The 21,934-nt window shown below is 39.5% G+C and overlaps 1 protein-coding gene across 1 annotated transcript in view; it reads left to right on the plus strand.

The window, feature by feature from the left end:
- The window catches only part of LOC719477 (ankyrin repeat domain-containing protein 18A-like), a 69,703-nt gene that overhangs the window by 653 nt on the left and 47,116 nt on the right, over positions 1-21,934 (plus strand). Inside the window, 2 exon segments of the mRNA XM_077966435.1 lie at positions 19,273-19,387; positions 19,550-19,723. Of these exon segments, the coding sequence (XP_077822561.1) occupies positions 19,273-19,387; positions 19,550-19,723 (289 nt within the window).

Below are 21,934 nucleotides of genomic sequence, written 5' to 3' on the forward strand. Positions count from 1 at the left end.
TTTACTGTGGCTTCTTAGAGGGACACTTGGAAGTGGGACGTGGGCTCCTTGAATGGGAAGACTCAGTTTTCTCAAAATGTGAGCTCTTAATATGTTTATCAGTTTTACATAAACTTAATTAAAATATCATGGTTTTATCATTTTTGCATGACACTTGCTGTCTGTCTTACCATTGTGGTGACATTTAAAAATTTTTATAATGGAGTGAAACGACTTGCTCCTCTAGATATCAAAATGTGCTATTAATTCCCACAATCAATTATTTACTAACAGCTGAAAACACAGATAAATAAATGGAACAGAATAGGAAATTCAAAAACACTGAAATATATATAAGATATATACATAGGGATTGATAATGGTAACATTTTGGATGAGTAGGAAAGGATGAGTTATTAATAAAATGCCTACTGTGTGAAGAAAACTAATGAAACTTTATGTCACAAAAATGAGTTCCTGATGGAATACAGACTAAAATTTTTACATATGCAAAATGAGAAAACTACCAGAAGAAAACACAAAGACTTATTTATACAGGTACATTTTATATTAACAAAGGCCTTCCTAAGAATTATCTGACAAGCAGGCATTCTGAAGATTGATTTAGCAAACTAATTAAAATCCCCTGTGTATCAGAAAAAAATTAACAAAAGATAGCACACTTGAAAAATATTTACAATATATATTTTTACTAATATGTAAAAATATGTATTCAGATGAAAAGTATATCTTCATCCTACAGGGAAGTTATTTATTATATATGATATGATATATATTATTGATTATATATATAACAAATTGTATATATTGCTAATATAATATGTTTTATATATATGTCAGTTATATATATACAGATAGCACATCTTTATTTTACAGGGAATTCTTTCCAATCAAATCCACAAGAAAACTGTAAAAGTGAGCAAAGTACTTTTTTTTGCAGATCTACAGGTTACTTATGTACATAGGAAAAAAATCCTTAGTGTTTCTCATAAGAGAATTTAAGTTGAAAGAGGAATGAGACTGTTTTCTATCCACGATGTTTGTGAGAATAAAGAGCAGTGGTACTTATACTGCTGCTTGAAGTTTAAGTTGCTGATGACTTTTCAAGTAGATAATTTGGAGATAATTACCACATTTTAAAAATGTATATGCCCTTTGCCCATCAATTCCATTGTATTAAAATACCTTTAGAAAATAGAGATACAGTTAATGGCCGATCTGAGGGGGCAGAGCAAGATGGCCAAATAGGAACAGCTCCAGTCTCCAACTCCCAGCACAGGGACACGGAAGACAGGTGATTTCTGCATTTTCAACTGAGGTACTGGGTTCATCTCACTAGGGAGTGCGGGACAATCAGTGCTGGTCAGCTGCTGCAGCCCGACCAGCGAGAGCTGAAGCAGGGCGAGGCATCGCCTCACCTGGGAAGCGCAAGGGGGAAGGGAATCCCTTTTCCTAGCCAGAGGAACTGAGACACACAACACCTGGAAAATCGGGTAACTCCCACCCCAATACTGCGCTCTACCAAGGATCTCAGCAAACGGGCACACCAGGAGATTATATCCCACACCTGGCCGGGAGGGTCCCACGCCCAGGGAGCCTCCCTCATTGCTAGCACAGCAGTCTGCGATCTCGCCACAAGGCAGCAGGGAGGCTGGGGGAGGGGCGTCCACCATTGCTGAGGCTTAAGTAGATAAATAAAGCTGCTGGGAAGCTCGAACTGGGTGGAGCTCACAGTAGCTCAAGGAGTCCTGCCTGTCTCTGTAGACTCCACCTCTGGGGACAGGGCACAGCTAAACAACAACAACAAAAAAAAAAGCAGCTGAAACCTCTGCAGACACAAACGACTGTGACAGCTTTGAAGAGAGCAGTGGATCTCCCAACATGGAGGTTGAGATCTGAGAACGGACAGACTGCCTACTCAAGTGCCTGAGTAGCCTAACTGGGAGACATCCCCCACTAGGGGCAGACCAACACCCCACACCTCACACAGTGGAGTATACCCCTGAGAGGAAGCTTCCAAAGCAAGAATCAGACAGGTACACTCGCTGTTCAGCAATATTCTATCTTCTGCAGGCTCTGCTGCTGATACCCAGGCAAACAGGGTCTGGAGTGGACCTCAAGCAATCTCCAACAGACCTACAGCTGAGGGTCCTGACTGTTAGAAGGAAAACTAACAAACAGGAAGGACACCCACACCAAAACCCCATCAGTACGTCACCATCATCAAAGACCAGAGGTAGATAAAATCACAAAGATGGGGAAAAAGCAGGGCAGAAAAGCTGGAAATTCAAAAAATAAGAGCGCATCGCCCCCTGCAAAGGAACGCAGCTCATCGCCAGCAACGGATCAAAGCTTGACGGAGAATGACTTTGACCAGATGAGAAAAGAAGGCTCCAGTCCATCAAACTTCTCAGAGCTAAAGGAGGAATTACGTACCCAGCGCAAAGAAACTAAAAATCTTGAAAAAAGAGTGGAAGAATTGATAACTAGAATAATTAATGCAGAGAAGGCCATAAACGAATTGACAGAGATGAAAACCATGACACGAGAAATATGTGACAAATGCACAAGCTTCAGTAACCGACTCAATCAACTGGAAGAAAGAGTATCAGCGATTGAGTATCAAATGAATGAAATGAAGTGAGAAGAGAAACCTAAAGAAAAAAGAAGAAAAAGAAATGAACAAAGCCTGCAAGAAGTATGGGATTATGTAAAAAGACCAAATCTACGTCTGATTGGGGTGCCTGAAAGTGAGGGGGAAAATGGAACCAAGTTGGAAAACACTCTTCAGGATATCATCCAGGAGAACTTCCCCAACCTAGTAGGGCAGGCCAGCATTCAAATTCAGGAAATACAGAGAACGCCACAAAGATACTCCTCGAGAAGAGCAACTCCAAGACACATAATTGCCAGATTCACCAAAGTTGAAATGAAGGAAAAAATCTTAAGGGCAGCCAGAGAGAAAGGTCGGGTTACCCACAAATGGAAGCCCATCAGACTAACAGCAGATCTCTCAGCAGAAACTCTACAAGCCAGAAGAGAGTGGGGGCCAATATTCAACATTCTTGAAGAAAAGAATTTTAAACCCAGAATTTCATATCCAGCCAAACTAAGTTTCATATGTGAAGGAGAAATAAAATCCTTTACAGATAAGCAAATGCTGAGAGATTTTGTCACCACCAGGCCTGCCTTACAAGAGACCCTGAAGGAAGCACCCAAGGATACCCAGGAATTGAACTCATCTCTGCAGCAAGCAGACCTAATAGACATCTACAGAACTCTCCACCCCAAATCAACAGAATATACATTCTAGTCAGTACCACATCACACTTATTCCAAAATTGACCACATAATTGGAAGTAAAGCACTCCTCAGCAAATGTACAAGAACAGAAATTATAACAAACTGTCTCTCAGACCACAGTGCAATCAAACTAGAACTTAGGACTAAGAAACTCAATCAAAACCGCTCAACTACATGGAAACTGAATAACCTGCTCCTGAATGACTACTGGATACATAACGAAATGAAGGCAGAAATAAAGATGTTCTTTGAAACCAATGAGAACAAAGATACAATATACCAGAATCTCTGGGACACATTTAAAGCAGTGTGTAGAGGGAAATTTATAGCACTAAATGCCCACAAGAGAAAGCTGGAAAGATCTAAAATTGACACTCTAACATCACAATTAAAAGAACTAGAGAAGCAAGAGCAAACACATTCAAAAGCTAGCAGAAGGCAAGAAATAACTAAGATCAGAGCAGAACTGAAGGAGATAGAGACACAAAAAGCCCTCCAAAAAATCAATGAATCCAGGAGTTGGTTTTTTGAAAAGATCAACAAAATTGATAGACCGCTAGCAAGACTAATAAAGAAGAAAAGAGAGAAGAATCAAATAGATGCAATAAAAAATGATAAAGGGGATATCACCACCAACCCCACAGAAATACAAACTACCATCAGAGAATACTATAAACACCTCTACACAAATAAACTAAAAAACCTAGAAGAAATGGATAATTTCCTGGACACTTACACTATCCCAAGACTAAACCAGGAAGAAGCTGAATTCCTGAATAGACCAATAGCAGGCTCTGAAATTGAGGCAATAATTAATAGCCTACCAACGAAAAAAAGTCCAGGACCAGATGGATTCACAGCTGAATTCTACCAGAGGTACAAGGAGGAGCTGGTACCATTCCTTCTGAAACTATTCCAATCAATAGAAAAAGAGGGAATCCTCCCTAACTCATTTTATGAGGCCAACATCATCCTGATACCAAAGCCTGGCAGAGACACACAAAAAAAGAGAATTTTAGACCAATATCCCTGATGAACATTGATGCAAAAATCCTCAATAAAATACTGGCACACTGGATCCAGCAGCACATCAAAAAACTTATCCACCATGATCAAGTGGGCTTCATCCCTGGGATGCAAGGCTGGTTCAACATACACAAATCAATAAACGTAATCCAGCATATAAACAGAACCAAAGACAAAAACCACATGATTATCTCAATAGATGCAGAAAAGACCTTTGACAAAATTCAATAGCCTTTCATGGTAAAAACGCTCAATAAATTCGGTATTGATGGAACGTACCTCAAAATAATAAGAGCTATTTATGACAAACCCACAGCCAATATCATACTGAATGGGCAAAAACTGGAAGCATTCCCTTTGAAAACTGGCACAAGACAAGGATGCCCTCTCTCACCACTCCTATTCAACACGGTGTTGAAAGTTCTGGCTAGGGCAATCAGGCAAGAGAAAGAAATAAAGGGTATTCAGTTAGGAAAAGAAGTAGTCAAATTGTCCCTGTTTGCAGATGACATGATTGTATATTTAGAAAACCCCATTGTCTCAGCCCAAAATCTCCTTAAGCTGATAAGAAACTTCAGCAAAGTCTCAGGATACAAAATTAATGTGCAAAAATCACAAGCATTCTTATACACCAGTAACAGACAAACAGAGAGCCAAATCATGAATGAACTTCCATTCACAATTGCTTCAAAGTGAATGAAATACCTAGGAATCCAACTTACAAGGGATGTGAAGGACCTCTTCAAGGAGAACTACAAACCACTGCTCAGTGAAATAAAAGAGGACACAAACAAATGGAAGAACATATCATGCTCATGGATAGGAAGAATCAATATCGTGAAAATGGCCATACTGCCCAAGGCAATTTATAGATTCAATGCCATCCCCATCAAGCTACCAATGAGTTTCTTCACAGAATTGGAAAAAACTACTTTAAAGTTCATATGGAACCAAAAAAGAGCCCACATTGCCAAGACAATCCTAAGTCAAAAGAACAAAGCTGGAGGCATCACACTACCTGACTTCAAACTATACTACAAGGCTTCAGTAACCAAAACAGCATGGTACTGGTACCAAAACAGAAATATAGACCAATGGAACAGAACAGAGTCCTCAGAAATAATACCACACATCTACAGCCATCTGATCTTTGACAAACCTGACAAAAACAAGAAATGGGGAAAGGATTCCCTATTTAATAAATGGTGCTGGGAACATTGGCTAGCCATAAGTAGAAAGCTGAAACTGGATCCTTTCCTTACTCCATATACGAAAATTAATTCAAGATGGATTAGAGACTTAAATGTTAGACCTAATACCATAAAAACCCTAGAAGAAAACCTAGGTAATACCATTCAGGACATAGGCATGGGTAAGGACTTCATGTCTAAAACACCAAAAGCAATGGCAGCACAAGCCAAAATTGACAAATGGGATCTAATTAAACTAAAGAGCTGCACAGCAAAAGAAACTACCATCAGAGTGAACAGGCAACCTACAGAATGGGAGAAAATTTTTGCAATCTACTCATCTGACAAAGGGCTAATATCCAGAACCTACAAAGAACTCAAACAAATTTACAAGAAAAAAACAAACAACCCCATCAAAAAGTGGGCAAAGGATATGAACAGACAGTTCTCAAAAGAAGACATTCATACAGCCAACAGACACATGAAAAAATGCTCATCATCACTGGCCATCAGAGAAATGCAAATCAAAACCACAATGAGATACCATCTCACACCAGTTAGAATGGCAATCATTAAAAAGTCAGGAAACAACAGGTGCTGGAGAGGATGTGGAGAAATAGGAACACTTTTACACTGTTGGTAGGATTGTAAACTAGTTCAACCATTATGGAAAACAGTATGACTATTCCTCAAGGATCTAGAACTAGAAGTACCATATGACCCAGCCATCCCATTACTGGGTATATACCCAAAGGATTATAAATCATGCTGCTATAAAGACACATGCACACGTATGTTTATTGCGGCACTATTCACAATAGCAAAGACTTGGAATCAACCCAAATGTCCATCAGTGACAGACTGGATTAAGAAAATGTGGCACATATACACCATGGAATACTATGCAGCCATAAAAAAGGATGAGTTTGTGTCCTTTGTAGGGACATGGATGCAGCTGGAAACCATCATTCTCAGCAAACTATCGCAAGAACAGAAAACCAAACACCGCATGTTCTCACTCATAGGTGGGAACTGAACAATGAGATCACTTGGACTTGGGAAGGGGAACATCATACACCGGGGCCTATCATGGAGGGGGGGGAGGGATTGCATTGGGAGTTATACCTGATGTAAATGACGAGTTGATGGGTGCAGCACGCCAACATGGCACAAGTATACATATGTAACAAACCTGCACATTATGCACATGTACCCTAGAACTTAAAGTATAATAATAAAAAAAAATTAAAAAAAAAAAGAAAATAGAGATACATGCACTTTGTTTTTCTCAGCATTTATGTTAACAAGAACCCATAGAATGGATATGTGACCATTCAAGGTAGCAATAGGTAGAGACGTATGATGATGTGTAAAGATGTATTTTGTTATAACCAGTAAGGAAAAAAAAAATTTGCTTGCACATGCACACAAACGTACTATGGTCTTGTGTTAGACAAAACTATGTACAAAATTGGATAAAATTTGTAACTTCTGAGCATTAGTATTATTTTAAAGTCTTTTGTTCCTTTTTCTTACCTTTGATTTCTGAAGTGAGCTTTTATAAAACTTCTAGTAAAAATGTATTATTAATGGAATAATTTTTCGGAAGAGAGAAATATGAATCTTGTACAGATAAAATTTTCTCACTATGTTTTATCATTATTATTGTGAGGGTTGTTATCTTCTTTGAACTTTTAGCTTCTTCAGAAGTAAAAAGGGAATCTGTGCTTGCAGATTTTATTATGTATGTATTTTATTGCATATATATGTTTTTATTATGTATAGATTTATTACATATATGCAAACAATGATAATCATTTCGTTATATTTGTAGTTTTATAAAAATAACAAATAGCAAATATTATTACTAATGAAAATATTGGTTTATAGAAGTTGTATTTTAAAATATTGAGCTCTCCAACTGTATTCTATCAATCCATTTATTCATCAAGCATAACCTGACTACCTGTTATGTAGCAGACATTTTGTACTCTCTCTCAGAACCCCTCCATACTTAAAAACTTTATGTTGGGCCGGACGCGGTGCCTCATGCCTGTAATCCTAGCACTTTGGGAGGCTGAGGTGGGTGGATCACGAGGTCAGATCAAGACCATCCTAGCTAACACGGTGAAACCCCATCTCTACTAAAAATACAAAAAACTAACCAGGCATGGTGGTGGGTGCCTGTAGTCCCAGCTACTCAGGAGACTGGAGTGAACCCGGGAGGCAGAGCTTGCAGTGAGCTGAGATCATGCCACTGCACTCCAACCTGGGTGACAGAGGGAGACTCTATCTCAAAGCAAAAAACCAAAAAACTTTGTTTACATGTTCTGCCTGAGCAAGATGAGTGTATCGGGGGAACCCACCACCAATATTTCAACATAGGTTCTTTCTATTTTCTCTAAGTGTCGGCCAGTCTGAGAAATAAAGAGAAAGAGTATAAGGAGAGGAATTTTACAGCTGGACCACCAGGGGTGACATCACATATCTGAGCCGCAAAACCAGCAAATTTGTGTTAAGGATTTCAAAAAGGAGGGGGTGTACAAATGGGGAGTAGGTCACAAAGATCACATGTCTCAGGGCAAAAAAGGAGAACAAAGATCACATGCTTCTGAGGAAACGGCAAGGACAAAAGCAAAGATCACAAGGCAAAGGGCACAATTAGAATTACTGATGAGGGTCTATGTTCAGCTGTGCATGTATTGTCTTGATAAACATCTTAACCGAAAATAGGGTTTGAGAGCAGAGAACTGGTCTGACCTCAAATTTACCAGCATGGGATTTTTCCCCACCCTACTAAGCCTGAGGGTACTGCAGGAGACCAAGGCATGTTTCAGTCCTTATCTCAACTGCATAGGACAGACACTCCCAGAGCGGCCATTTATAGACCTCCCCCCAGGAATGCAATTCTTTTCCCAGAGTATTAATTATCAATATTCCTTGATAGGAGAAGAATTTAGCGATATCTTCCCTACTTGCATGTCCACTTATTTATACACTCTCTGCAAGAAGAAAAGTATGGTTCCATTTTGCCTGACCCTGCAGGCAGTCAGACCTTATGGTTGTCTTCCCTTGTTCCCTGAAAATCGCTGTTATTCTATTCTTTTTCAAGGTGCACTGATTTAATATCGTTCAAACACACATGTTTTACAATCAGTTTGTACAGTTAACACAATAGTGGTCCTGAGGTGATGTACATCCTCAGCTTACGAAGCTAACAGGACTAAGAGATTAAAGTAAGACAGGCATCAGAAATTAAAAAACCATTAATTCTGGGATCTGATAAATATCCATATTAAAATGAAATCTTCACAATTTATGATCAGAGATTGCAGTAAAGACAAGCATAAGAAATTATAAGAGTATTATTAGGGAAGTGATAAATGTCCATGAAATCTTCACAATTTATATTCCTCTGCCGCAGCTCCAGCCGATCCCTCCATTCGGGGTCACTGACTTCCCACAACATCTCTCCCTTTCTTTTTATATAAATGTGCCATGGCAATGAAGGCTTGTTTGTTCTCTTGGTTTTTACGCAGGATTCTTTGACTGGTCCGGCACATAAAAACAAGCAGATTAAACAGGGAAACATAATTCCAAAATTTACTACAGTGGAGCCCCCAATAGACTTAATCCAAGTCATGGGGTTTAGTCCAGAAAGAATTTCTGCCACCTGATCTAATGACTCAGCTCCAGGCACAATGGATAAATGAGCTTGAGAGGTTTCAAAAATTTGTTTCTTTAATCTGGTTATGTCCAAGGATAAATTATCTTCCCTACCCAGAAGATGTCCTTTGACCATTTCCCATGCATGATCAGTCTCATTGTAGGAATATGGTGTGATACAGAAATCAGAAGTATTCCAATCTCTCTGCATTTGCATGCGATGTTTGAGACTCACTACCCAATCTCCAAGCCAAATGATAGACTGTCTTAAATCATTAATTTGATTAGCTAATTTTTGATCAATGCCTTGTTGAGAATTCCACATTTGGGTGGAATTGGCTTGGCAATCATTAAAAAAATGAGCTGTTTGAATAGATTGATGTAACACCATTCCAGCAGTGGTGGCCAGTGCAGTGACTGAAATTAGGCCCACGATCACAGTGATTAAAGTGAAAACAAATCTCTTAGATCTTTTGAGAATTCTGTGTAACACTTCATTAATTAAATGTACTGAGGGGGAAGATTCCCAAGGTCTGGCAAAGTAAACGGTATCCAGATTCCTTCTCAAGCTTGAACCAACATTACACTTTTTCTGGAGTCAAAATGGGAGTTAACATAAGTGTATAAATGACAATTAATGCATTGGACAGTTTGATTTCCAAATTTTGATATTTCCCACTAACAGCATGTAAGGAGGCTTAACACAACTCTGTATAGGGATAGTAAGGTTGGAGGTAAACAAAGCAGAATGTCTGAATCTACGTTGATACTGAGGGAGAGGGGCAGCAGTGGCAATGCCCAATATTCTGCGCCATAAAGAAGCAATCCAAGATGCCCAGGGATGCCGAAGAAGTAGAGTGGCATACCTGGGTCAAGAAGAATTATCATAATGCCAGTTGGAGTCCCATAAAGGAGGATTGGCATCAAAAAGAGGAAAAGCATTGAAAGGTGATTTATCATGGGGTTCAGAATCATGGACGCAAGGGGCAGTAACAGGACAACAGACAGAAAAGTTTCCCCTTCCCATACTTGCAATCCAGACATGGCAATAGCCAATTTCCAAAGTTCTGGGTGTTCTGGGCTCAGAATGGGGAATATCATACGAGGCCTCGGGGAGGTAATGCCCTTATCTTCCCATGTTAAGGGAAAGAATGAGGTGAACCTCCTATGCTAAGTAGGATGATAATCCTTGTCCTCCCAATTGTCCTCCCAGGCATTCCCTTCTGCCAGAGGAGCAATTGTTTTTTAAATAGCCGTTTGGTGCCCAGTCTATTACTAAACAATATGAGTCATTTTTTAATACTACTACATGTGAGTTAACACAATCTTCCCAAATTAAAGTTTTAGATGGGTCCTCAAAATTTTTAGGACATGGTTTTCCAGCAGGTTTATATTGAAAGTATGAGGTATCTCCTATTACTCCCTGTTTCATTTGTCTTAAAGGAGAAAGGGAGAGGTCAGAGACCAAATGTCCCAGTTCCTCTGTAGCTAATCTTTCCTGAAGATAAGCAGCCCAGACTTGAGTTTCTAGATGGATACAACCAGGTGCATGTCCAAGGCACAGAGGGGAGTATTTGTAACCGATAGTAACATTAAATGCAGTGCCGCCTTCTCCTGGCTGAGTGGGGCAATGGTCATCTGTAGCTCCAGGCATCCACACACTATCGTTAGCATAGATTTCCGCAGAAGCATCTGTCCAGGTGAGAGGTTGAATAAGTGGAGGAAAAGGTACAGAAGCCCAATAAGAATAATTTTGTGTAGCAGGTAAATCAGTGTGAGGGGAAACTGGTGAGACAGAAAGTATAAGGAAGAGAACCATTAAATGAAACCTACTGTAAGCGAGATCCAGTGCTGAAGGAGGAAGAGAAGAACAAAGGGATGTTATTTTCAGGCTAATAGAAATGGTGAGATTTTTAGGTTTAGAAGTGGAATTTTTTAGAGGGGTCTCCATTATCATTAGGGAGGAATGAACCAGACCCATTTTGATTTGGCCTGCCAGTTTTTGAGGAGTCGGCACAGATCTCACCATGTATGAGGGTAGTCTCTGACTTGGATGTCTTTTCCCTGTGGTTTTCATTGTCAGTATTCACATGAAGTTTAAGTCTCCTAGTGGGCACCCAGACAGGGGATTGATGATCTCCTGATGAAACACAAGCATATCCTCTTCCCTATGTTATAATTGTTCCAAGTTCCCAGGTATTGGTTTGGGAGTTTTTCTGTAACACTGGCTTGCCTTCATTTAAGGAGAATTTTTTGCCTGTATAATGGTGTTCAGCTGCAATCAGAGTATTGTCTTTAGGAACATTTAGAAAGTTTAAAGTAAACACTGCTAAATGTAATTGGGAGTGGGGAGTGGTCAAATTATGCTTTTGCTGTTCAGACTGTTTGGACAATTGAGTTTTTAAGGTGCGATTTGCTCATTCTACCACAGCCTGTCCCTGAAGATTGTAAGGGATTCTGGTGATATGGGAAATTCCCCATTGTTGCATAAATAAATCTAAAGCCTTACTAACATATCCAGGGGCGTTGTCTTTCTTTATTTGATATGGAAGCCCAATAACTGCAAAGCAAGAATACAGGGTTTTTTTTTTTAACATGGGCCATGCCTTCCCCTGTTTGGCAAGTAGCCCAGATAAAACCTGAGAAAGTGTCTACAGAAACATGTACATATGAAAGTCTGCCAAAGGAGCTAACATGAGTCACAATTTGCCATAAATCATTAGGAGTTAGGCCTTTGGGATTAACACCAGGTTCTTGATTTGGAAGTACAAAAACTTGGCGCTGAGGGCAACAGTGGACGATAAGCTTAGCCTCCTTCCAGGTGATAGCAAATTTTTATTTTAATCCAGCAGCATTGACATGAGTGAGATTATGGAACTCCTGAGCTTCTTGGGTTGCAAAAGAGACCAAATAGTTGACCTTGTGGTTACCAACAGACATAGGTCTCGGTAAAGGGGTATGAGATCTAATATGTGTAATATAGAGAGGGTGTCTACGTTGGCGAACCGCCTGTTGTAACCTTGAAAATAAAGAAGCCAATTCAGAATTATCAATATGTTTGATAGTAGCAGTTTCTATATTTTCAGTGGCATGTACAACATAAGCAGAATCAGAGACAATATTTAAAGGTTTGGGGAAATCCTGTAAGGCAATAATTATGGCAATTAACTCTGCCTTTTGAGCAGAGGTAAAAGGGGTAGAAATAAGCTTGTCTGTAGGACCCACACAACCAGCATTTCCGTTACTCAAGCCATCAGTGAACACTGTAACGGCCTCAGGAATGGGCTGATCTGTGGTCAGTCGAGGGACCACCCAAAAAATCATTTTTATAAAATCAAACAATTTGCTTTTTGGATAATGATGGTCAATAACACCGATAAAATCAGCCAAGTGAATTTGCCACAGTATGGAATGTTGAAAAGTGGCCTGGACTTCAAGCCGATTTAAAGGAACCACAATTAAATTCGGATTGAATCTGGAAATTTTAAGTATTCTACACTGAGCTTGTCCAATTAGGGTGGCCATTTGGTCCAGATAAACAGATAAAGTTTTTGACACAGAATGAGGAAGAAAACAGCAGTCCACTAAATCATTATGTTGAACTATTAGTCCAGTAGGGGAGTGCAATGAAGCAAAAACCAGAAGCTGAAAAGGCTGGGATGGCTGTACCCTAGACAACTGGGCAGTTTGGATTCTTTCCTCTATGAATTCCAGTTCTAGTGAAGCCTCAGGGGTCAAAGTCCTGGGATTGTGGAGATTGGAATCTCCCCGCAGCATAGAAAACAACTTAGATAGCACATAGGTTGGAATGCCTAAAGTAGGTCTTAAATAATTAATGTTACCTAAAAGTTTTTGGAAATTGTTTAAGGTTTTCAAAGAATCTCTCCTAACCTGAACCTTTTGGGGTTGAATATATTGTTTATCAACCACCATTCCTAAATATTGAACAGGAGTGGTCCGTTCAATTTTATCCTGAGCGATGTGTAATCCAGCCTCTTACACGATGGCTCAAAAATTGATAACAGTCAATTGATTCTTTATCAGTGGGGGCAGCAATTAAAATATCATCAATATAATGAAGAATATAGGCCTGGGGAAATTGAGCTCAAACTGGTGAAAGCACCTGTCCAACATAAAGTTGGCAGATGGTAGGGCTATATAGCATTCCCTGAGGAAGTACTTTCCTCTGATAATGAGCTGCAGGCTCCTGATTATTGATAGATGGTACAGTAAAGGCAAATTTTTCACAATCCGATTTATGTAAAGCAATATGAACAAAACAATCTTTAAGATCAATGACTATGAGAGGCCAATTCTTAGGTATTCAAGCAGGGCAGGCATGCCAGTTTGGATGGCTCCCATAGGTTTGATTACCGCATTAATGGCCCTTCAATCAGTTACCATCCACCACTTGCCTGATTTCTCTTTTTACTAGAAACACAGGAGAATTCCAGGGGAAAAGAGAAGGTTCCACATTTCCAAGTTGTAACTGTTCAGAAACCAATCGAGTTAAAGCCTCCAGTTTTTCTTTAGAGAGCGGCCACTGGTCAATCCAAACAGGTGTTTCCGATTTCCATTGTAAAGGAATAGGATTAGGAAGCGTGGCCGTGGCCACCATTAAAGAGGATAACCTAAACCAGCCCTGTCTTCTTTTACAGTAACTGAGAGAGGTTTAGTAATTCCGTTATGTTTTGGACCGAGACTGAATCCGGGAACAAACCCCATGTTTTCCATTATATGTTGACTGGGAGCACTATAAGAGTTATGTGGAATATTAATTTCAGCCCCCCATTGTGCCAGCACGTCTCTATCCCAAAGATTAATGAGGATTGGCATGATATAAGGCTGAATTGCACCCTTTTGACCATCAGGGTCAGTGCAAGGTAAGATAAATGTGCTCTGGTGAACTTCATCAGCTTTTCCAACACCTTCTAGTCCCATGTTAGCAGGCTGTTTAAGCCGGAAGGAAGGCCATAAATTAGAGGAAATAATAGAAACATCAGCACCAGTGTCTACTAGGCCCTCAAACTTTTTTCCTTGAATGTATATGGTGCAAGTAGGCCATTGTTTGGAAATTACATTAATCCAATAAGCGGCCTTTTCACAACCAGAGCCCATCCCAGGGCCCGTGTCTCCTTTGTTTAAAACAACATTAGGTAGTAAAAGTAATTGAGCAATTGACTCACCAGCTGAAATGGAAACAGGAACCTTGGCAGACACGATGAGTTTAATCTCATCAGAGGAATCAGAATTCATGAGACTAGTATGAATGCTGATTCCTTTAGCAGAGGTGGATGCCCTACCTAACAGCAGGCCACCAAACCTTGAGATAAAGGGCCAGTGACCCCGTGGGGACAATTAAAGGCAAAGAATTAGGTAGTAAATTTAGAGGAATGGTACTACAGAGATCGACCACCCTACCCCTACTGTGGAGGTGGACTAGCATTGTACTGAGACAGAAGAGGCTGGGACCCATCTGAATTAGCTGTAGGTAAATTTGTTTGTGCTGGGGGCTGCGTTGGGACCGCTTGAAGGGGAAACGCAACATTGGTCTGAGTCTGAGGTGTCCCATTTGATATTGGGGCCTGGGACTGGCCCTGCTTCCCATTTCCATGGTTCTGTGGCAAGGGATTTCCATCTATGTCATACTTAGAGCAGCAAGTACTTGCCCAATGTTTACCTTTGCAACAAGGTGGGCAAACAGTAGCAGCAGCATTTGGCCGTGTTTGTTGAGCTGGCTCCAAAGTTAAAAACTTTGAAGTTTTTAACAGAATAGCTTTGTAGGTCTCTGATCCAATGCCTTCACAAGCTTTAATATATGCAGGGAACACCTTGTGATCAGGTAAATTTTGTTGTTGGATGGAATGCATGGCCATTTTACACTCATGGTTCACATTCTCAAAAGCTAACATATGAAGGAGAATACCTTGAGCACACTCATCAGAGACAGATTTTTCAACAACATCTTGTAATTTAGCCCAAAAAATCAGGATATAATTCACTGTGACCCTGTTTAACAGTAATAAAAGAAACAAGAGCTTGGCCTGGGGTGCATAATTTATCCCAAGCTCTCATACACACCTTTGTTACTTGTTCCATGGTGACAGCATCAAAGCCTAATTGGGCAGAAGTATCAGAGTAATTATCAAAGCCTGTGAGCTGAGCCTTGGTAATTAGAATGCCATCAGCCCAATTTATCTGAGCCTGCAGATGGGCCTCCTCTGACCACCAGGTACAGAATCGTAAATGCAGAGACAGGGTTAGAACAGCTTTTGCCCAAAGGTCCCAGTCTAGAGGAAGCAAAATGACATCAGTACAAAGAGTCTATAATACCATTTTAACATATGAAGAAGTAGGACCATACTGGGTACAAGCATCCTTGAATTCTTTTAAAAAGGTACAATTGAGCAGCACATATTGATGTACTTGTAGGCCGTGAGCATCAGGAGGTTCCAGCACGACTGTATAAGCCTGCACATTTAATCCACTTGTTTCTTCGTTTTGGCGAAATAAGCATTGAATGGAAGTTTCAAGAGCAGGCACATGAGATGGAGTTGGCATAGAAGTGACAGGAAAAGCATGTGTAGATAAGGGAAACTGAGGTTGAGGAGGTTGGACAGGTATGAGAGTGTGAGAAAGGGGCATTGGAGGAGCAGAAGAGGCAGAAGTATACTAGTGATTACTGGCGTCCATGTGAGAAGAAGGGTACAGAGAAGAAGATTGAGTGGATGGCAAAGTGACCAGTTGAGGGACCGAAATGACAGGAGGGTGAGGGGCTGCGATGGATGGGGGAGGGCCTGCAGAATTACAGGTAAATTGTAGTTTGGTCCTGGAGCCATTAGGCGACTCCAGAGGCAAATGCTGCAAAGGTTTGAAGAGGGAAGAATTAGCATATATATGGTCCCTGACTGTCCAAATCGGGGCCATGGGAGTTTCAAGTACCGGCTCTTCGTGAAAATAAATAAGATCATCAGGGGGTGACATTAAGACAAAGTCACTGGAGTTAGATATTGAATTCTCAACATTATCAGGTGGGGGAGGAGTAGGCGAAGGGAGAGGCTGAGCAGACAATGAAGGCTGTGTGGGAGAGGTAAGCTGAGGAAGAAGTAGAGGGTCACCAGATTCAGAAAGCTGTGGTAACTGCAGGGGATCACGGGATTGTTATGTCATTAGGATGGCACATACCAATGTCCAATCACCCCAAACAGTGACGGGAACATAATTTCCTGTTGGGACCAGTTCCCGGAATGTTGCACCAACACGATCCCATAGTTCCACATCTAGCATTCCCTTTTCAGGAAACCAAGGACAGTGTTCTTCCACTGCCCTGAATAGGGTGACCATATTTTCCATTGGTACGTGACCACCTCCCAGTTTCAACAGGAGTTTAATATAGCAGAGATAAGCATAATGTTTAGACTCCATGTGACCCATAGTTACCCTGGAGAATACACAGACAACTCACCAATCATCAGGGAGCCAAACAAGCGTTTCTGTGGACCGAACCAATGAACGTTTCTCCACACCTACCAAAGGGAATCGGGTTCCCACATGCACTTAGGAAAAATTAAAACCACATTGGAGCACCAGATATCAAGGGAACCTGCCCCAATATTTCAATGTAGGTTCTTTCTATTTTCCATAAGTGTCGGTTGGTTTGAGAAATAAAGAGAAAGAGTACAAAGAGAGGAATTTTACAGCTGGGCCGCTGGGGGTGAAATCACAAGTCGGTAGGTCCATGATGCCCACCTGAGCCACAAAACCAGCAAGTTTTCATTAAGGATTTCAAAAGGGGAGGGGGTGTACAAACAGGGAGTAGATCACAAAGATCACAGGTCTCAGGGCAAAAAAGGAGAACAAAGATCACATGCTTCTGAGGAAACAAGGCAAGGACAAAAGCAAAGATCACAAGGCAAAGGGCAAAATTAGAATTACTGATGAGGGTCTATGTTCAGCTGTGCATGTATTGTCTTGATAAACATCTTAAACAACAGAAAACAGGATTCGAGAACAGAGAACCGGTCTGACCTCAAATTTACCAGGGCAGAATTTTTCCCCAACCTAGTAAGCCTGAGAGTATTGCAGGAGACCAGGGAGTATTTCAGTCCTTATCTCAACTGCATAGGACAGACACTCCCAGAGCGGCCATTTATAGACCTCCCCCCCAAGGAATGCAACTCTTTTCCCAGAGTATTAATTATCAATATTCCTTGCTAGGAAAAGAATTTAGTGATATCTTCCCTACTTGCACGTCCATTTATAGGCTCTTTGCAAGAAGAAAAATATGGCTCTATTTTGCCCGACCCTACAGGCAGTCAGACTTTATAGTTGTCTTCCCTTGTTCCCTGAAAATCACTGTTATTCTGTTCTTTTTCAAGGTGCACTGATTTCATATTGTTCAAGCACACGTTTTACAATCAATTTGTATAGTTAACACAATAATGGTCCTGAGATGACGTACATCCTCAGCTTACAATAGCAGGATTAAGAGGTTAAAGTAAGACAGGTATAAGAAATTATAAAAGTATTAATTTTGGGAACTGGTAAATGTCCATATTAAAATGAAATCTTCAAAATTTATGTTCAGAGATTGCAGTAAAGACAGGCATAAGAAATTATAAGAGTATTATTAGGGAAATGATAAATGTCCATGAAATCTTCACAATTTATGTTCCTCTGCCACGGCTCAAGCCGGTCCCTCCGTTTGATGTCCCTGACTTCCTGCAATGTGAGAGATTTAAAGTAGGAATAGTAGGACTTAATCTCATTGAAACTTTTGCTCCCTCCTTTCAAGCAAAAGCATTTCTGAAGGTAGAAAACAGTAAGAGATAACCTTTAACTGCCCTTTTCAAAATGTATCAGTCTTAAATACTAATATTAATCATTGGAAAATCTGATTTGCATATATTCTGTAAATCTAAGTGTTGACTAAAATGAGCCATACCCGTTCATCTCAATCATTAGTTTCCTTTACCTTCACATTTTAAAAAATCAAAGTAAGAAATAATTTGTTTAAAGAAAACATGTTGTTCAGTGCTCTTTCCCCATGGTACTTTTAGGAATTAAAATATATTTAAGTGCCACTTAGATGCCTAGAACTGCCCTAGACCTGCTGTGTACACCATATTCTACTTAATGTAAGACCTCATGGATTGTGTGATACCCTACTATTTTCTATATTAGTAAGATGATTTTTTAAATGCTACCAATTATAGTTATAGAAAGTTATGAATTATAAATGCCATTCCAATATCAGATACACTAAAATGTGACCTAACCTTTAAATCATCCTGCAGAAAAGCCATAATTGTATCATTTCACTTAACTAAAATGTTTTTGTTAAGTAATAGTAATAGTAATAATTAAAACATCTGGCTGGGTGCACGGCTCACACCTGTCCTTCCAGAACTTTGGAAGGCTGAGGTGGTAAGTTCCCATAATGCCAGGAGTTTGAGACCAGCCTGGGCAGCAAAGTGACATTCCTGCTCTACAAAAACTTTTTTTAAATTAGCTGATCATGCTGGTGCGCTCCTGTGGTCCCAGCTACTCAGGAGGCTGGGGCAGGAGGATTGCTTAAGCCTATGAGTTCCAGGCTTCAGTGAGGTATAAATACACCATTGCACTCCAGCCTGGGCAACAGAGCAAGACTCTGTCTCAACAAACAAAAATCTAACAGTTATTGAGTTGTTTGTTCTGGAAATGGTTCTAAATGCTTTACATAGATTCTCATTTAAGCATCATAATGGTGTCCTGTGAGCTAGCTGCCGTTGTCATCTTTATTTTGTTAATGAGGAAACTGAGGCACAGAAAGTCTAAGCAATAGCTGGTATGTGACTGAGTTCAAAGTAGAACTCAAGCCATAGTTGAACTGAATCTAGACACCAAGCTTATTCTATCCAAATAGGCTGCTGTTTCATTAAGGTAGGGAGCAATAAGAGCTAATAAATATTGTATTTTCTTCAAAAGAAAATTATTTGTTTTGAAGACAGAGGAATAACATGCTATTCAATGTTTACAATTACATGAACCAGGGTAGGTTTTGAGATACTGCACTGCAATTTCCTGAAATCTCCTATCACTCTCATAGGACTGTTCTACATTTTGCATGTGTCCATGGCCATATAGAAGTGGTTACTCTCTTGCTGAGGAGAAGATGCCAGATCGACATCTATGACAGACTTAACAGGACACCTTTAATGAAGGTATATAGTAGCCAACTCTTTCAGCATGAAATGGATTTGATTTAAATACTTAGAGTTAAAATGAATTTATCTCATTTAAATATAACTAGTTGGTGAAACCTGTGGAATATGTATTTTGAATTCTTAGAATTTATAGTCTAATTTTTTATCTAACACCAATAGGCTGTACATTGCCAGGAAGAGGCTTGTGCCATTATTCTCCTGGAACGTGGCGCCAATCCAAACATTAAGGATATCTACGGCAACACTGCTCTCCATTATGCCGTGTATAATAAGGGGACTTCACTGGCAGAGAAACTGCTTTCCCACCATGCAAATATTGAAGCACTAAATGAGGTATAGATCAATCAACTTTCTTTTCAAAATGTTTAACATTGACATAGTTAAGAGTCAGTTTTTCATATTTGGAACTCAAGTGTTCCTGAATGAAAACATTTTGAAATAACTTAATTGTCTAAAATTTTACTTTAAATATTGATACTTTTAAAGAAGCATTAGAGGGCACAGCTATTTTAATGCACTTATGGGAAATATTTATGAATTTGTTAAGGTAAAACTTCTCTTCAAGTATTTGTTTCCTACCCGAGGTGTATTTTTTTTCTAATTAGTATTAAAAAATCACAGGAAAAAAATTACTCTGGAAAGAGGCCTTATCTTAAAACTCAAAACTAAAGCAACTTACAATAAATGGAAGTCTTGCTGCTGCTAACAGTTTTCTAAAAAAAAAAAAAAAAAAAAAAAAAAAAAAAAAAACTTGATGTATCTTTCATTGGCAAGGTTTAGGAGGGAAAAATTAGAAGGGGAAAGGAGAGTAATCGAAAACATGCAGGTTACTTCGAAATTAGGTAATGAGGGAAAATGCCAAGAAGAGGTTTTGTTTTTTAGTTTGTTGTTTTTCCAGTTTATGTATTGAGACAACATGCTCTTCAGCTTTGGGGTAATCATTTTTGGTTTGGTAAAAAGAGAGATTGAAACTTGCATGAAGATTAATTCTTAGAGGACTCTGAGGAAACCAGATTGGCAGTGAGTAGATGGTGATGAAGTGAGAAACACTTCAGCAAAGGGTGGAACAAGTTAGTAACTAACTTATTACCCATCCTGGCAAAAACAGCCACTTAGATAAGAGTCTAAACTCTCCTTTTAAATCTAGAATGTCTTGGTGGGAAGGTGGGAGATAAGGAGCTTATAAATAGCAAAATCAACTGGGATTCTGAGTTTACTTGTCCCTGTTATACCCACACCCAGGAAAATTAACTGTAGTTTTCATAAATAACTATCTCGTACTCTTCTCTTTCTGGCCACATCCCAACCTGATAAAGGATACTGGCCATGTGGGTGAGAGATGAAATTGAAGTGATTGTCTGCTGCAGTAATTCTCAGCTAGAATTGTGCATTACAGTGACCTGGGGAAATTTTGTTAAAAGTCTACCTGTGTAGGCTTTCCCCCTGAGGATTTTGATGTAATAGATATAATAAGTTCTGAACATGTACAGTTAAAAATATTTGTCTGAAGCTATGCACGGTGGCATGTTCCAGTAGTCCCAGCTACTCAGGGGGCTGACATGGGAAGATTGCTTGAGTCTAGGAGTTTGGGTTCAGCCTGAGAAACATAGTAAGACTCTTGTCTCTTACAACAGCAAGAGAAAAAAAAATACCTCAGCATTCAAATACACTCCTGATTAAGAAGCAAAGAATAGATAAGTGCAGTATATAAATTCCCGTATCTCAAAGACATAAGAAATCTCTAAAAGAGTTGGCATTTGATAGGTGCTACTTTCTTCAAAGGTCTCCTTTCCAATAACATTAGCCTGACTTATCTGTCTTTCTCTACGTTTGTGACTGGGAAGTGAAAGGAAATATCATTGGCAACAGCTCTCAGCTTACAGAATAACACTCTTTCCTTCCCACCATGAATCATTCACTGCCATTCAGAGAGTCTTCAGCAATTTGCTTGTGGGTAATCTTTCAATAAGTAGAGGCTGACCCTTTCACAATTTCATGTTCCTCTGTCACCATTCTAGTGATTATGTGTCAACAAATGTTCATTACAAGTGAGATTTTCTCAATTAGATTAGTAGCAAATCCTGAACCCTTTTTTTTTTTTTTCAGTTGAAGTTGTGTTAGGGACTATCTCAGTGTGTCTCTTAAGTTTATAGAGCTTTGGCATAATCAGGATGTCAGTTTTAAACACTGAAATCCTTGAAGTCAGTGAGAATACAATAGGAATTCTTTTAATAATTCAGTTTTCGCAGTCCTATGAACTAATTATCTATTTGGTTAGCAATCTGGGAAAATGATATACACATAGATTGAAAAATGAATAAATGTTGGGAAAATTCTTGAGGTGGGTATTATGAGTCTTAACAGCAATTTTTATTATGTATATGTCAGGGCCTGAGTTTTTTTATTAAACATATGATACTAGAGAAAGAAAACGTTCCACTTGCAAATACTTGGTTTATACACAATCATTTAGTAACACATTCATAGCAAATATAAAAACACAAGGGCTAGAGTCTAAATGTGGCACACAGATTTTTTCTTTGC

This window comes from Macaca mulatta, chromosome 15, assembly GCF_049350105.2.
Source record: "Macaca mulatta isolate MMU2019108-1 chromosome 15, T2T-MMU8v2.0, whole genome shotgun sequence".
In the NCBI taxonomy this organism is placed as follows: Eukaryota; Metazoa; Chordata; class Mammalia; order Primates; family Cercopithecidae; genus Macaca; species Macaca mulatta.